Genomic DNA, 18,378 nt, shown 5'->3' on the forward strand with positions numbered 1-18,378 from the left:
CTGCGCCGAGAAGGGTTGGAGGTGGCTGGGCCCAACGTCATCACCCGTCGAGGCCTAGGGCCTAGCCCCTACTGGGGCTCAAGGACAACGACATGGCAGATGTGCAGGGGCCTCTGGACACTCCTTGAGGTTTGGTGCCCCTGGGAAAGTAGTATCCGATTGGTTGTGCCTGAGTTCTCCTGTTCAGCTTTCTTCATTATTGACTCTTACCAACTTTTACACATGCACAGTAAGAAGTCTTGCAACACCAGGTTAAAGTCCAACAGGTTTCTTTCAAACACTAGCTTTCGGAGCACAAGGAGCAGTGCTCCGAAAGCTAGTGTTTGAAAGAAACCTGTTGGACTTTAACCTGGTGTTGTAAGACTTCTTACTGTGCTCACCCCAGTCCAACGCCGGCATCTCCACATCATTTTACAAATGCACCATAGAAAGCATCCTATCTGGCTGCATCACAGCCTGGTATGGTAACTGCTTGGCCCAAGGCCGTAAGAAACTACAGAGAGTATTGAACACCGCCCAGTCCATCACGCAAATCCGCCTCCCATCCATTGACTCCCGTCTGTGGGCAGCACGGTAGCACAGTGGGTAGCACAGTTGCTTCACAGCTCCAGGGTCCAGGTTCGATTCCCAGCTTAGGTCACTGTCTGTGCGGAGTCTGCATGAGATAGAACAGTTGGGAATGGTCAGGAAATTTCATGTGAGATCAAAAAGGAAGGTGCTGAGAGTGCAGGTGACATTCAGAGGCCTCAGTGTTTCCATCGTCACGCTTTGTTACAATGGGGATACACTTGGGCAGATAAGCAATTGAAGGAAAAGCTGACTAACGCAGAAAGGCAACTTCCACGTCTAAAGAGGAGTTTGTGAATGAAAAAAGAGAACTGATTAGAACAGTTAAGAATCAGTCAGGAAAAATGGAACATTTGACTGAGGACTTGAACTGTCCAAAGGATAAACTTGAAAAGGCAAACTTGGCTTAGATTGATCTTCAGTTAGAACTTTGTGAACTTCAGGCATCAGAAGTATTTATGGGGTATTGTGAAAAATACCTTGCACAAGGAAAGGAGGTCTCGGTAAATCAGAATAATTGGTCGAATGCAAAATTAAAAAGCGAAACGAACAAACTATTCAAAGAAAAGAAAAGTTGTGAAAAGAACAATGAGATTCTTGAACGTCAAAGCAAAATGGAGAAAATTAAGAAGGTGGATGGTTTTCTAAACATAAAAGTTACGGTCTTTTGTGCTAGGATTTCAGTGTGGGATCTTCTCATCCTGTTATAAAGTCAACTGGGATTGTAACGCAGAGTGGTGAGCCTGTGGAATTCGCTACCCACAGAAAGCACTTGGGACCAAAACATTGTTTGTTTTCCAGAAGAAGTTAGATATAGCTCTTGGGGATAAAGGGATCAAACGATATGGAGGAGAAAGTGGGAACCGGTTACTGAGTTGGATGATCAGCCATGATCATAATGAATGGTGGAGCAGGCTCAAAGGGCTGAATGGCCTCCTCCTGATCCTATTTTCTATGTACCCTCCCCAAAACACAGTCAATATTTTGACCATCAACCACTGCAAAATGAATTAGACCAGCAGCATTGCTGTTGTTTTTCCCTGTGACACGTTTAACTCAGAGAATAGTGCGCTGCAAAAGAGGCTTTACAATCTTTTGGGGGAAATCTTGAAGTCAAATGCCACACTTAAATGAGTTATTGAACAGTGCATCAGCAGAAAAAATAGAAGTATTTTGTTCTGCAAGCAAACTTGAAGCATACTGTAATTTAGAAAAAAGGGGCACAGGTAGAACATGCAACGCAGAACAGGAAAAAGAGTGGAAAAAAGTTTGCAACCTCTGCAGAAGGTGAAGGAAATTCCTGAAACTCAAGAGGTCCAAGCGATACTGAGCAAACCATATTACTTGCAACGCAGACGCCGATCATTTGCTCCAACTGGTCCATGTTGGCAATTATGCTCTTACTGCCTCTCTTTATCTAATCCTATCATATCATATGTGGGCGGCACGGTAGCACAGAGGGTCCCAGGTTCGATTCCCGGCTTGGGCCACTGTCTGTGCGGAGTCTGCACGTTCTCCCCGTGTCTGCGTGGGTTTCCTCCGGGTGCTGCGGTTTCCTCCCACAAGTCCAGAAAGACGTGCTTGTTTGGTGAATTGGACATTCTGAATTCTCCCTCTGTGTACCCGAACAGGAGCCGAAGTGTGGCGACTAGGGGATTTTCACAGTAACTTCATTGCCTACTTGTGATACAAATAAAGATTACTATCTTTTTATTACTCTCTCACTTGTATTTATCCAGGTTCCCTTTAGATGCATCTGTGCTATTTACTCAATTTGTGGTGGCAAGTTCCACACTCTAACCACCGGGTCAAAAGGTTTCTCCTGAATTCTTCTTTGGATTTCCCGGTGGATGATCCGTAATTACAACGCCCAAGTTTCGGACACCCCACAAGTGGAAACATTTACCCTCCCATCGAACCTCTTCAGAATTTGAAAGGTGTCTAATCGATCACCCCTGAGCCTTTTCTGGATGGAAGAATCCCACCCTTTCAAGTTTTCACGATGAGTATAACCTCTCAGTTCTATTATCAGCCTTATTACTAGGCATTGTTATCCCTCCCACACTTGTGCAGTGCCTATGGTCTTGTCAGTTTGCTGAATGCTCCTGTTGAGTGGGCACACTGTACACCACCTGAATACAGATATTTTTTAACATGTATTCTAATGTTAAAGCATTCTCGTTGAATGCTGTTGTTTCTGAAATGCCTTCCTCTGCTGAATTAAACTGGAATTGATGCATTTCAGGAAACGGACAATACCATTAACTGTCAGATTATATCCCCTAAAAGCTTTGCTTTGAAGAAACGCTCTCTGTCAAAGCATATTTGTTAAATCCCTGTGCTGTGTGTTGATTTAACTACGTAATTCATATTGAAACACGATGCAAAGGTATGAGATTATGTGGCGATACCACATTTTGTTTCCCTTCCCAAACAGAAACCAATTCTGGCACCCCAATGTTTTTCCCTTTAACTGATCCGTAATGGAAAATGGAAAGAAAAAATCTCCTGGCAATAAGCATTGCAAGATATCCGCCGTGAGGCTATTGTGGGGGACCCCTGCCGTGGCAAGAGTCAGCCGTCACTTTGGTATTAAAAGTGCAAAGTCGATAATAGTTTTAAAATTATAACCTGGAGCCAAGGTCCTGGTTTATAAGTTGGGCAACTGTGCTGACCTGAAATGATGACGAAGAAAGGAATGACATGTGCAGCATCTTAGCACATCTCCCAGGTTGTCTCCAAGCGCTGCACATACAATGAATCACTTTGAAGTGCTGGCAGTGCTGTTACACGGGCAAGACCCAGTTTATTTCACAAAGTTCCCCTTGCAACAGCAACTTGTATTTTTACATGGCGCCTTCAATGTCATAAAATGCTTCCAAGATACTTCACAAGAGCATTGCCAAACCACACTTATCCCTGAATCAGACGAGAAGATATTAGGGCAGGTGATTTTGGCTCGGGAGGGCTAGAAAGTGGAATCACTGAGAGCGGAGGTGAGAAATAACAAGCGTCAGAAAACACTGCTGGGAGTAGTGTATAGACCCATTATCATTAGCCAAACTGTTTGCCAGAGTATTCATCTTGGTGCTTCAGTGCAATAAGCTTGGGGGGGACTTGATCTTCTTATAGACTGGACAATTCAAATTGGCAAAAGTAATTGAGTGAACAATTTCATGGAATGCAATTTAGCAATTTCCTGGAACCAGTCACGGAGTCAGCCTGGGAAGAGGCTAATCTGAGTCTGGCCTTGTATAATGAGATAGGATTTATTAGTCATCCCATGGTAAAGCATCTATCTTTGTTTTTATTATTGCCACAAGTAGGCTTACATTAACACTGCAATGAAGTTACTGTGAAAAGCCCCCAGTCGCCACACTCCGGCGCCTGTTCGGGCACACTGAGGGAGAATTCAGAATGCCCAATTCACCTAACAAGCACGTCTTTCGGGACTTGTGGGAGAAAACCGGAGCACCCGGAGGAAACCCACACAGACACGGGGATAACGTGCAGATTCCATACAGACAGTGACCCAAGCCGGGAATCGAACCTGGGACCCGGGCGCTGTGAAGCCACAGTGCTAACCACAGGGCTATGGGACAAACTAAAATAATATGATAGAATATAATAGAGAGAGAGACGTACATAAGTCCACAAGTAGAGTCTTGAACTTAGTAAAGTTGATTGCATAGGTATGAGGAGGTGAGGTGATTGGGGAAATTAGATTACATTGGATGGTAGATGAAATGTGGCAAGTGTTTAAAGAAATATTTCATAATTCTCAATGAGTTGTATTCCATTGAAAGTAAACACTCAATGGGAAAAGAGATACGCTGCGGCTAACTAAAGAGATTACAGATAGTATTAGATTAAAATAGGTTGGACGGCAGGGTTGCAGAGTGGTTAGCACTGCTGCCTCACGGCGCTGAGGACCTGGGTTCGATCCCGGCTCCGTCCGGGTCACTGTCCGTGTGGAGTTTGCACATTCTCCTCGTGTCTGCGTGGGTCTCACCCCGACAACCCAAAGATTTGTGGGCAGCACGGGAGCACAAGTGGATAGCACTGTGGCTTCACAGCGCCAGGGTCCCAGGTTCAATTCCCAGCTGAGTCACTGTCTGTGCGGTGTCTGCACGTTCTCACCGTGTCGGCGTGGGTTTCCACTGGGTGCTCTGGTTTCCTCCCACAATCCAAAGACGTGCAGGTTAGGTGGATTGGCCATGATAAATTGTCCTTAGTGACCAAAAAAAGTTAGGAGGGGTTATTGGATTAAGGGGATAGGGTGGAAGTGAGGGCTTAAGTGGGTCGGTGCAGACTGGATGGGCCGAATGGCCTCCTTCTGCACTGTATGTTCTATGTTCTATCGGCAGGGTAGGTGAATCGACCACGCTACATTGGCCCTTAATTGGAAATTTAAAAAAATATATTAAAACAAGTTGATTATGATATTGCCAAGAATAGTAACCCTTGAGGATTTGGGGCGTTTTGGCGACCAGTAAAGAATGACTGAGAAATTGAGAAGAGGTTGAAAGAATATGAGAGTAGCCTACCAGAAATATGAAAACCGATTGCAAGATAAGTATGTATAAATGAAGAGAACAGGGTCCTTCGGAAGCTGAGACAGGGGGATTTATAATGGTGAATAAGCAAATCACGATATTTTGTCTGCCTTAACAAAAGACACAAAGCCCATACCAGATATATGAAATGAATGAAAATGAAAATCCCTTATTGTCACAAGTAGGCTTCAAATGAAGTTACTGTGAAAAGGCCCGAGTCGCCACATTCCGGCGCCTGTTCGGGGAGGCTGGTACGGGAATTGAACCGTGCTGCTGGCCTGCCTTGGTCTGCTTTAAAAGCCAGCGATTTAGCCCAGTGTGCTAAACCAGCCCCTATAGTGGGGAATTAAGGTTCTAATGAGTGATAACTTTAATCTAGTTAATGAAAAGTACTGGAGACAATAATGGGACTGAAAATTGGCATTGCCTGGATCTGATTGGCTACATCCGTGGGTTCTGCAGACAGTGGACATACCGGTTGTGATTTTCTAAACATTTCCTAAATCCTAGAAAGGTCCCTATGGATCGGAATTGAGCAACTGTAATACTGCTTTTCAAGAAAGGAAGGAATGAAAACGGGGAACCTGCAGGCTAGTTAGCCTGACTTTTTTTACCTGGAACTCGGTATCTTACAGGATGGTGGAATCAGAGACCATCAGAAACTTTTGTACTGCTCCCCACAACTGGAACGGCACTCGTCAGGGTCTCCAAGGGGATCGGAGGTCTCCAGCTGCATGCCCTTTGGGCAGGGTGGTGCCCTGGCACTGCTGGTGCCACCTGGGTACCTTGGAAGTGCCAGCCAGACACCTGGCACTATCAACCTGGCGCCCTGGAAGTGCCAAGCTGGCATTTTTGCACGTGCGTGATCGGGCCGGAGTTACCCGCCGAGTCATCCGATGTCTCGCTACAACGGGAACATCCGGCGAGCAGTACTTCCCATTGTAAAAATCGGGGCCATGTGCAGCCTCGGCCCCACGTTCCCCGTTTAGGCCCCTTATTCAAAGCAAGCCGCGTTGAATAGCCATGTGTTTCTCGGCATTGCGAGTGCCGGGAAGCATGTGGCTAAACGCCCTCACCCGGAGACTTTGTTCCCCTTTGGGAAGATTGCGCCCTCTGCGATGGCTTCACAGGGTAGATCCTAAAAGGCTGTTTCTCCTGCTGGAGAGTCTAGAAAAACAAGGGCACAATCTCCAAAGAAGAGAACAGCCATTTCAGGCCGAGTCAAGGAGAGGTTTCTTCACTCAGTTGTGAATCTTAGGCGTGTTGTATCCCAGTTGGCCGTGGAGGCTCAGCCATTGAGTATATTCAAGGACATCAATAGATTTCTGTGCTCTGGGAATTGAGGGAAAATGTGGATCAGGTGAAAAAGTGAGGTTGAGGTTGCGGATCGGACCAGTAAGTATAGAGATGGTTTTCGGGGCCTGGTGGCCTATTCCTACTATTTCCCATGAGCAGGAGCTGGGCCAAAGAGGTAGAGGTAGCTTTTATGGAGAAGGAGAGAGATGGAAAGGTTTACGGAGGAAGTTCCAGAGCTTGGGGCCTGGAAAGAAGAAAACAAAGGCACCAATGGTGGTTGAAGGAAATCAGGGATGCTGAAGAGGCCAGAATTGGCAGAGTTCTGAGAGGTTTGTAGGGCTGGAGGAAGCTACAAAAATGAGATGAATTCTCTGATTTAGGTTGAAGAGTGGATGTTGGCCTGGCTTTTCTTTATGTGGTTCCATAGAACCTGTGCCTTGGAGCAGGAAGACGGGCCTTTTCTTCAGTGTCTCAACGGGAAGTATGTCTGTGGCAATCCACCTCCTCAATGCAGCTCTAAAGCGTGGACCTAGGTTACAGTCTAAAACACAGACCTGAGCCCCCCACCCTTCAGAGAGTGTGTTCCTAATGGGCATGAGCTGACATATGGTAATGGACTCCGATTACACATGTTAAAGAGTGGCTCTTGTAATTTGATCTTCCAGAACACTATAGAGCGTTCCAACGGGTCCCGAGCTCCAAATATTACCGAGGACACGGAAGTATAAGCATTCAGCATTTTCCTGTTTAGAGACCAAAGGTGAATGAGATCGCAAGAGGACAGAATTCATGCTGTGTTACCTCCTTTGTTTCACTCACTGTCTAGCCTTGCGTATGCAGAGTTTGGTGTTTGTGTGTTGTATCAGAGTTAGACCCTTAGGAGAGAATGATTTTAGGGTAGCACGGTGGCACAGTGGGTTAGCACTGTGCGCCGAGGTCCCAGGTTCGATCCCGGCTCTGGGTCACTGTCCATGTGGAGTTTGCACATTCTCCCCGTGTCTGCGTGGGTTTCACCCCCACAACCCAAAGATGTGCAGGGTAGGTGGATTGGCCACGCTAAATTGCCCCTTAATTGGAAAAAAAGAATTGGGTACTCTAAATTTATTTTAAAAAGAGGAGAGAATGATTTGGAGGAAAAACAACAATTTACATTTCAATAGCACTTATTACATCCGAAGGGATATCTGGGGTGGGATTCTCAGTTGCCCGACGATAATCGACGATCGGGCGGAGAATCCCTTCCGATGCCCAAATCGGGGCGGCGCCGGCTTGACGGCGGTTTTCTATTCTCCGCCCCCTCCGAAATGGCATCATCGCATCACATGCCGTTGGAACGTCGTTGGCGTGTCATCGGAAGGCCCTCCCCCTCGATGCTCCGCCCCTCCCCCCCCGATAGCCCGAGTTCCTGACCGCGCGGTTAACATGTGGTCTCAGCGGTCGGGAACCCAGCGTGGCAGCCACGGACTGTGTCCAGCACCGCCCCAGTCGGCCGGGAGCCGTGCTGCTGGCCGGGGGTGCTTCCACGAGGGCTGGGGGGGCTGGTGGGGGGTGGCCAGGTGTTGCCTTGCGGGGCAGTATTTGGCAGGTCGTGTCCGCGCATGGGCCGGCGCTAAGTTTTATGGCGCGGCCACTACAAATCAACGCCGTGCGCAAGCGTGGCCATTCTCCAGCCGGGAGTTTTACCCAGCGAGGCTGCTGGCCCCTCACCGTTCCCAGGATCGTTGAGGGTTCGGCGCCGATTGTGGCATCGTAAAATGCCACAGTTCCCACGCCGGCGTCGGCAAAATCAGGGAATCCAGCCACTGAGCCTTACAGAGTAATGGAAAGTCGGAGACTGGAGAAAGCACAGCCGAAGAGAAAGGTCTTAGCATCAAGGGAGGAGGACTTTGAGAGGGTGGGTGCAATTTGGCTGAAAGACTGTTGACGGTGGAGCTGGGATCAAGAGGTTGGACGATACTACTGGGCTGGAGGCTGTGCACAAAGACATAGGGCTGAAAGAGACGAGAGAGGTGGGGGAAGGACAAGATAACAGAATTGAGGGTGAGACTCTTATGTCTCTTAACAAGGAGTTTGCACTTAGAGCCTAGCAAGGAATGGCGATGTGGGCATCAGTACAGGTGGGCTTGGACATTCTGAATGAACTTGTAGTTAATGGATGGTCAGATTAGGGAGGCCTGGAAGAAAAGCAATGGATAAATCCAGCTCTTGTCATCATCGAGGCACAGATAAGGATGTTGGCAATAGCTGTGGGGTGGAGAAGGGGGATAACTGTAGAGGCAAAACCTGGTTTCTAGCAAACGTCACTGCGTAACAATCAAAAATGAGAACCGTCCTCAGCTGTCCTTTGCCCCATTGTAGCACAGGGACATGGAATCCAGTTGTAGCATCTTCATCAAGCACTAGACTAAATTAACTAAGTAGAGTTTAGGAATTTTATCTGAGACCACCCAGGTGTTTATGGCACAGTGTTGCATTACTCCACAAGGCAAATGTTGGTCAAATATATACTGCAAAATATAATACCCTCGCACGTATCTATATTGCAATTCATTTGCTGATTATGTGCTCGTTCTGCAAGTTTATTAATGGCTTGCATTGTGATATATTTGTGATCAGAGAAATTAGGACTGTACGCAGTAGAAATTGTGGGTTGTTCAAAATTCAAAATGGACCTTTGTTCAAAATTACACCAGGCTTTGATCTGCCGAAGGTAATTTCTGAACATGAACTTTACAGAACAGACTTGTCTTAAAACAGAGGTTTGTTGGATCTTGCTTGTTGTTGTGCACTTGCTAGCTGCTGGGCCCTGTGTGTCGAACTTTCACATGACATCCAACAGCCAATTTTTTAGACTTGTTACTATCACATCCCATGGCCAGCTAAAACCGGTTGGTTATTTTTGGAGAGCTCATTATTGTACAGTCTGTTCAGAATGCACTTGTGAAAGAGAGAGAGAGATTGCTTTCGTCTTCACCACTGACCATGAAGTCTCTTGCATGTTTGTGTGAAGGCGTGCTCGAGAGTAGTTGCTAGCTTTAACACCATGAGCACCCGATGTAATGATTCTCGCATTGTGCCTCTCCCCCTCTTGGGTCAACAGTCTTAAATATAGGCTTCCGAGAAGAGGGTGCTCAACCTGTCTCTTCACCACTCCCTTTTCCAGTGATCTCTTTCAAACATGTTTGTCTTAGTTTCCAAGAATGTTTCATTATACTGTGATTGATTAGTGCCATCAAGAAACATGTAGTGATTATCAGTAACACCCGTGTGATGTGGAGGTTCCTTGTTGAAGGACATAGCCTCCAACCCTGTAATTGGTGACTGCTCTGAGGCACTGCTGGAGGGGCAGGACTTTGCGTGGAACTCTCAGGATTCAGGCACTTGCTAAAGGAAGGGATGGGCAGGTATTAATTATGAAACACTCATCAACTGCAACCCGTGTCTTGTCCGAAGCTTAGGGGGATTCTGGACCTCGATCTTTGAGACATTGTCAGAGATCGTGGGGGTGAGGGTGGCACCGTGCCCATTGGTGGCGATCTTCAGGGTTTCGGAGCTGCCAGAGGGGAGGGGGGCCAATGGCGTGGCCTTTGCCATTGTGATTGCCCGGCGGCGAATCCTATTAGGGTGGAGGTCGGCAGCCCCACCGCCGAGGGTGTCTCCATGATTGGAGGATATGGCGGAGTTCCTACAATTGGGAAAAATTAAGTTCACTCTTAATCTTAAGGGTCAGAGCAGGGTTTTTATGGAAGATGGAAACTGTTCTGGTCTCTATTCAACGATCTGTTTGTTGCCAGCGGGTGAGGGGGGGGGGGGTGGATTTTGGGGTTAGTTAGTTAGTTAAGGGGGAAAAAAACAACAAACTCTTCGTAATTCGGTTCTGTCTTTGCATGAATGTGTGATTCATTGATTGTGTTTGGAATAAAATATATTCTAAACTATAAAAAGTGGAATTCAAGATTCAACAGGGAAGTTTACCTACATCGTTCAATGACAAGTAAAGCGGTTGGATTGAAAGGCATGGACTCCAGCTTGTCCTTAATTATAGGAGCTTGCAGTGAGACCGTGACGTTTGATCATTTGTGATTTGCGCTGTGAGTATTCTGTTTTGCTTTCGTTTTCAATCTGCAAGATTTGATTGGAAAGTTGATTTTAAAAAGAAATGAATCTAGTTCCTCCATTCTCTGCATGTCCCACTCTGCATATTGTTCGTAATGCACTTCATAATGTGATCATTAGTTTGAATGATCACACAATTCATCTTGCACTTTGGCATTTATGAATTGTGTGTCGTTCATCTGGAATCTAAATTCCACATGTGCTTCGGAGACTGCGACAACCTATAGCAGGGCAGGCACCTAAAAGCAATGAAGAAGCACCAATAACAGTGCCTACTGTTATGGGCGAGGTGTTTTCAGAACCCCAAAATGTATCATGGAGTTCAACCAACCTCCCCCTTTAATGGATTGTTGTTTTTGAAGCACACGGCTTGTTCCCCAGGTATGATATTACAATTATGGACACGTGGGTTTTTAAACAACACAATGTTTATTCCATGAACTCAAATTAACCTTTTAAATAAACATTGGATCCCTTAACACCCCTTACTTCAAAGATAACCCTGAAAATAATACAACACTACCCAATCCTTCAAACTGTCCCTTTAAACATCCACAAGACTTCACCTTCACAAAAACAGTAACACACCAGGTCACAGTTAATATATATTTTCTGTTGGATGGCAGAGATATATCAGCTTAGTTGACTTCAGCTCCAGCACCTTGCTTTTCTTCCTGCAGCTCTCTGGAAACACACAGACACACCCAAGCTGCTTTCTCAAACTGAAACAAAAGCAGAAGTGAGCTCAGCTCCCCCCCCCCCCCCCCCCCAATGACAACACTTCAGTAATATGATCAGTTTCATCTGTTAAAGGTACATTTCTTCAGCATCCAATTCTTAAAGGCACTCTCACATGACACTGCACAAAATCCTCCAAATCCCATGGCAGGAAAGATGAATCAACAGCAATGTTCTCTCCCAAGCCAACATGCCAAGTATTGAGGTGTCAATCACTAAGAAGCGGCTCCGTTAGGTGGGACATCGCGTTGATATGCCTGACACCAGGCTCCTGAAAGCAACTGACAATAAAAGCACGATACTGCGGGTGATGGAAATCTGGAATTAAAAGCAGAAAGTACAGGAAAATTCTCATCTGGCAGCATCTGTGGAGAGAGAAATGGAGTTAATGTTTCAAGTCCTTTATCAGCGGCCAGACCTGCTGGGTTTGTTCAGCATTTTCTGTTATTATTCTCAAAGCAACTGCTACTTGGAACTCACTCGTGGCAGGAGACACCCATAAGTGCTTTCGGGATGTCCTCAAGGCATCACTGAATAGATTAAATATCAAAACGTCAACCCCACCCCAGCTTGGAGAAGATTCAGAAGACACCACAGAAATTGAGAGACTTGGCCGGGAAAATGCAGCGGCAAAGTCGAGGGATTGCAGAGAGCGCGCACTCACCTCCAAGAAATGAATCCACCCCACCCTCCAAGCATCAACTGTTGGACGTGTGACAGAGTCGGCAGATCATGCATTGGGCTCATCAGACATTTCCTAACCCCTCGACCTGGATGGAAGCAAGTCATCCTCGATCCTGAGAAACTCTAAGGAGATGATTTTACATATTGACTGGTGTAACAAAAGGGTGCAAGGAAATTCAACTGCATCGAGGGTAATTGTTTATGTGTTCCTATAAGTGTTAAATCACAACTTATTCATGCATTCTCCACTAAACCTACTCCTTCATTGGGCTTCTGCGTACAAAGGGGAGAGTTCCCATACCACGCTGCCTAGGAGAGCATTCTACAAGCAGGAGACGCAGCATGTGAAGCTTTCCACTCTGGTATCTCTTGCAGATGTATCTTGGACTACTTAGAACCTTACCGTGCAGCTGTAGCAGGTCTCATTCCTGGTAACATCGACGTGGCCTGGGCTAAGCACGAGTAATTCTGGCGCTGCATCTGCTGTGGCAGTCTGACCGTACTATTTGGTCGACTGGTGCATTGTGCCTCTGGTGTGGGCCAGACATACTCGCCCAGTGTGGGGATTATACTGAACCCGAGAGTCGAATGTGGATTTTCTCTTCAGTTACAAACAGTGCGAGAGTGTTCCGTCGCCAGTCTTCGTGAAATAGTGAAGGTGACGAAGAATAGCGATAAACATTCCCATTTTACTCCCAAAATGGGCCCCACGTATTATCACAAATTTTCTGTCTCAGCAGAGCCCAGACATGGCAACGGACTGAAGACAGTGTGCAATTCTTTCGGGTAGGGTGGGTCGCATCACAATCACTCATTCTTGAACGTGCAGACTCCGCACAGACAGCGACCCAAGCCGGAATCGAACCTGGGACCTTGGAGCTGTGAAGCAATTGTGCTATCCACAATGCTACCGTGCTGCCCAGAGTAGAGTAATGAGCAGCATCTTGGTGTCTGATGATGCTGTGTTGTCGATCGGAGCAATTACAAAGCATTTATTGTAAGAAGTCTTAGAACACTAGGTTAAAGTCCGAACGGGTTTGTTTCGAATCACTAGCTTTCGGAGCACTGCTCCTTCCTCAGGTGAATGACCTGAGGAAGGAGCTGTGCTCCGAAAGCTAGTGATTTGAAACAAACACGGACTTTAATCTGGTGTTGTAAGACTTCTTACTGTGCTCACCCGAGTCCAACACTGGCATCTCCACATCAAAGTATTTATTGGAAGGGAATTATTGGCAAGGCCACAGATTAATGAATTAACAAGGATTCATAGAATTTACAGTGCAGAAGGAGGCCATTCGGCCCATCAAATCTGCACCGGCCCTTGGAAAGAGCACCCCACTTAAGCCCACACCTCCACCCCAACCCAGTAACCCGACTTAACCTTTGTGGACACTAAGGGGTAATTTAGCATGGCCCAATCCACCTAACCTGCACATCTTTGGACTGTGGGAGGAAACCGGAGCACCCGGAGGAAACCCACGCAGACACGGGGAGGACGTGCAGACTCCGCACAGGCAGTGACCCAAGCCAGGAATCGAACCCTTGGAAGCTGACGCTGTGAAGCAACAGTGCTACCCACTGTGTTACCACGCCGTCCCACCACATGGATGGAATTGTGGGATGCGATTCGCCCAGAGCATTGCTGTTACTCCCATGTTAAAATTGATGATATTCGATCACCATAAGCAAATAAATAAATCGACAGAATGGTGGAACGTGATCCATCCAACCTCCAGTAGAAATCCTGGAATCCTTCACAATAAAAACAGGATTTGATTAGTTCAACCATAGTGAAGCTGTAGCTCAGGTTATGCCTGGCTTTCCCCAGAGTAGCATGAATCACAGAAATATGTTTTGGATCATTTATCTACTCTTGCAAGCTGTTAGGTGGAACGCTGCCTGAGAGAGAAGGGTTGTGCTTGCTGCACACAAACCATCCTTCCCTGGTTGCCACGTAGTTACACGGCACTGTTTCGCTTTGTTTAGAGTTTAGGAAGGAGGAAATTGGAATGTAATGAGTCACGTAACTCTAAGTGAAACATGTGGATGATCTGATAAATAAAAGGGTGTTGTCACTAGCTAATTGTGTCCCTCTGCATAACTGCAAAGCCTCGAGGGGGATGGATCTCCAGTTATTATCACCCACAGACCATCACGCTAACCCCTGACTAATATTAGAAGCAAGGCTTCCAAAGATTCCCAATGCAGGCTTTTACCATGTTGAGAGGAATGAATAATAGAGGCAAAGCAGGTTATTAAAGTTTAATCTACCACTTCAGGCGTCCTGTGCTTAATGGGTCAGAGGCTTTGCAAAAAGTGATGCCAGCTGAGATATCTGGGCTTTGATATCTCTGTCAAGATATCAAAATAAAGCTGAGAGTTGTCTCGAGACCGACTTGAACCTCGATAAGGAGAAGTTGAGTATTTTTACCACCACACTCACCATAGCTGCTGTTCCTTGCAACACTTCATAGCTCTATGTCTCTGCTTTGAGACTTAACAAATTAATGGAAGATAAATTTTGCACCGTTGCAGAGCAGAAGACTTCTGCTGTATCATAACTTCACTTTGCCCTGAGTGGTTGCACAGTAAAAGCATCAGGTTCATTTTTGAGCAATATACTCAAAGTAGGGGAGGTGGGGGAGATGTGCCATGTGGGAAAAGCTAATCAACCAAAATAACAATGAAATGAGACAAATCTTCTGGAAATAAACTGGGCAACACAGGACTATGCTCACCTGCTGATTCATCGACTGTGTTTATGTAGACAACTTGCTTCAATGTTGTTAATGAGGGAGGACCAAGGATCACAATCTCACAGTAGCCAAGGCCAGAACTAGGATCGATGTTAGGCAGTTCTTGCCCCAGAGAATAGTGGACGGGTGGAACAGACTGTCAGCTTGTGCAATGACTACTGATTCGCTGAATTTCAAGCTGGGTAGAACTCTATAAAGGTATGACGTCAATCAGGACCAGAGTGGTCTCCTGGACTTGTTTTACCTCAGGGGGGTCTGAGAGGAATATCCAGAATTTTTTCCTCATTAGCATAGGGTTTTCATCTCTTTCTCGCCTCCCCAAGGATCTCTCTTGACTTTAGGTTGGATGGTGTGTGTATGTGTGTACGTGATGATGGACAAGGCAATGCAGTTGTGTGGCATTGCTTGAATAGACCAAGTCTTTTCCTGTTCTTTATTGTTTGTATCTTCTTCGATGATAACCTGATTTAGTAAGTAGTAATCCTGGGGAATTGGCAGCAATATGGAATGGGGACCCAAGCAGTGGAAGATGCTGATTAGACACTTAGCGACTCCAAACTGGATGAATTATCCCAGAAGCTAAATTTTGGGTGTGAATCTCGCAGACCTGGGTCTTGTGCGACCATTTCTCTTGACGTATCAGCAAGTTCCCGCTTTCTGGCAAACCCCGAATGCTTTTTGATCGCAAGAAGCAGAACTTCACCCTCACCCTAACCTTTTCAATCCACTGGTTCCTAATCTCTCTCATTCAGGCTCACTGAGTCTGCTTTATTTAACAACAAACTATTCTGTCTCTGACCATCCTCAAATTCCAACTACCTGTCTCTACACTTTGGCTTTGATCTTTAAGTCATCTTTGTCTACAGGAATAGTGCCAGAAGATTGGAGGATAGCAAATGTTGTCCACTTGTTCAAGAAGGGAAGTAGAGACAACCCCGGTAACTATAGACTAGTGAGCCTTACTTCTGTTGTGGGCAAAATCTTGGAAAGGTTTATAAGCGATAGGATGTATAATCTGGGCAGCACGGTAGCATAGTGGTTGGCATAATTGCTTCACAGCTCCAGGGTCCCAGGTTCGATTCCCGGCTTGGGTCACTGTCTGTGCGGGGTCTGCACGTTCTCCCCGTGTGTGCGTGGGTTTCCTCCGGGTGCTCCGGTTTCCTCCCACAGTCCAAAGATGTGCAGGTTAGGTGGATTGGCCATGTTAAATTGCCCTTAGTGTCCAAAATTGGCCTTGGGGTTGGTTGAATGGGGTTACTGGGTTATGGGGATTGGGTGGTGTGGGCCTCGGTGGGGTGCTCTTTCCAAGAGCCGGTGCAGACTCGATGGGCTGAATGGCCTCCTTCTGCACTGTAAATTCTATAATAGTCATCTGGAAAGGAATAATTTGATTAGAGATAGTCAACACGGTTTTGTGAAGGGTAGGTCGTGCCTCACAAACCTTATTGAGTTCTTTGAGAAGGTGACCAAACAGGTGGATGAGGGTAAAGCAGTTGATGTGGTGTATATGGATTTCAGTAAAGCGTTTTATAAGGTTCCCCAGGGTAGGCTACTGCAGAAAATACGAAGGCATGGGATTCAGGGTGCTTTAGCAGTTTGGATCAGAAATTGGCTAGCTGGAAGAAGACAAAGGGTGGTGGTTGATGGGAAATGTTCAGACTGGAGTCCAGTTACTAGTGGTGGACCACAAGGATCTGTTTTGGGGCCACTGCTGTTTGTCATTTTTATAAATGACCTGGAGGAGGGCGTAGAAGGATGGGTGAGTAAATTTGCAGATGACACTAAAGTCGGTGGAGTTGTGGACAGTGCGGAAGGATGTTACAAGTTACACAGGGACATAGATAAGCTGCAGCACTGGGCTGAGAGGTGTCAAATGGAGTTTCATGCAGAAAAGTGTGAGGTGATTCATTTTGGAAGGAATAACAGGAAGACAGAGTACTGGGCTAATGGTAAGATTCTTGGCAGTGTGGATGAGCAGAGAGATCTCGGTGTCCATGTACATAGATCCCTGTAAGTTGCCACCCAGGTTGAGAGGGTTGTTAAGAAGGCGTACGGTATGTTAGCTTTTATTGATAGAGGGATTGAGTTTTGGAGCCATGAGGTCATGTTGCAGCTGTACAAAACTCTGGTGCGGCCGCATTTGGAGTATTGCGTGCAGTTCTGGTCGCCGCATTATAGGAAGGATGTGGAAGCATTGGAAAGGGTGCAGAGGAGATTTACCAGGATGTTGCCTGGTATGGAGGGAAGATCTTATGAGGAAAGGCTGAGGGACTTGAGGCTGTTTTCACTAGAGAGAAGGTTAAGAGGTGACTTAATTGAGGCATACAAGATGATCAGAGGATTGGATAGGGGGGACAGTGAGAGCCTTTTTCATCGGATGGTGATGTCTAGCACGAGGGGACATAGCTTTAAATTGAGGGGAGATAGATAGAGGACAGATGTCAGAGGTAGGTTCTTTACTCAGAGAGTAGTAAGGGCGTGGAATGCCCTGCCTGCAACAGTAGTGGACTCGCCAACACTAAGGACATTCAAATGGTCATTGGATTGACATATGGACGATAAGGGAAGTGTAGATGGGCTTTAGAGTGGCTTCACAAGTCGGCGCAACATCGAGGGCCGAAGGGCCTGTACTGCGCTGTAATGTTCTATGTTCTATGAAACAGGCAACCTGAGCAGATGATATATTTACTCTACCTGTGCGCCATTGCAGGTGTTCAATGACTACTGAGCAATTCTGTTTGTCACCCCGTCTCCCAGCCCCAATTTTTTTCCTTGTTCCCTATCCTTCACCTCCCTTGTTCCCTTTAACTGGTCACTCACTCAGCCACAGTTCTGCCCTCTGGAACTGTCGACACCGTTCCCTCCATCTTCCCTTGACACCCTTCTGTGGAGGGAGAAAAAGAGTCAATATTTTGAGTCCTGTGTGACTCTTCCACGAAACCGTAGAGGGTTCTGAGGAAGAGTCATATCGGATTCAAAACGTTAACTCTTGTTTCTCTCTCCACTTTTTATTTTCATTTCAGACCTCCAGCACCCACAGTATTTTGCTTTTGTTAAAAACCTTCCTCTTTAATTGGCTTTCCATTCCTCTTAATGCAAAGTACCCATAAACAGCACTCGAAACATGGAAATTAAATGCAAATGTTGTTGTAAGCACAGTCCACAGTGTAAGAGTGTGCCTGTTCATCGCCCAGGAGCACCCTTGTTACCTGATTTGAAGGAGTGCATCATGGGGCATTGAGTTTGCTTGCCTCCAGTTTTGTGACTGGATTTCATAGAATCCTAACAGTGCGATTTGGCCCATCCAGAATGCACCGGCCCTTGGAAAGAGCACCCTACTTAGCCCAAGCCTCCACCCTATCCCAGTGACTCCACCTAACCATTTGGGACACCAAGGGGCAATTTATCACGGCCAATCCACCTAACCTGCACATCTTTGGACTGTGGAAGGAAACCGGAGCACCCGGAGGAAACCCACACAGACACGGGAAGAACGTGCAGACCCCACGCAGACTCATCCGAGGCCGGAATTGAACCCGGGTCCCTGGCACCGTGAGGCAGCAGCGCCAACCGCCGTGCTGCCCATTTCTGTGCAGGAGAATGGGAGTTGGTGTGGCACAGAGTTGAATGTACCCCAAGTGTAAGCTCCCTGTTTATCCGGAGGA

At 46.5% G+C, this 18,378-nt stretch overlaps 1 protein-coding gene across 9 annotated transcripts in view; it reads left to right on the top strand.

Annotated features, from left to right (window-relative positions):
• LOC140403326 (cAMP-dependent protein kinase catalytic subunit alpha-like) overlaps positions 1 to 18,378 on the top strand; it is a 265,539-nt gene that overhangs the window by 155,262 nt on the left and 91,899 nt on the right. Inside the window, exon 1 of one of the 9 annotated variants that reach the window (XM_072491197.1) lies at positions 2,340 to 2,573. The exons of the other annotated variants lie outside the window; for them this stretch is intronic. Within the exon in view, the coding sequence (XP_072347298.1) occupies positions 2,570 to 2,573 (4 nt within the window). The 5' untranslated portion in view covers positions 2,340 to 2,569. Of the gene's footprint in view, positions 1 to 2,339; positions 2,574 to 18,378 lie in introns of those variants that run through there. 9 annotated transcript variants of the gene reach the window in all.

This window comes from Scyliorhinus torazame, chromosome 27 (assembly GCF_047496885.1).
Source record: "Scyliorhinus torazame isolate Kashiwa2021f chromosome 27, sScyTor2.1, whole genome shotgun sequence".
Taxonomy (NCBI): Eukaryota; Metazoa; Chordata; class Chondrichthyes; order Carcharhiniformes; family Scyliorhinidae; genus Scyliorhinus; species Scyliorhinus torazame.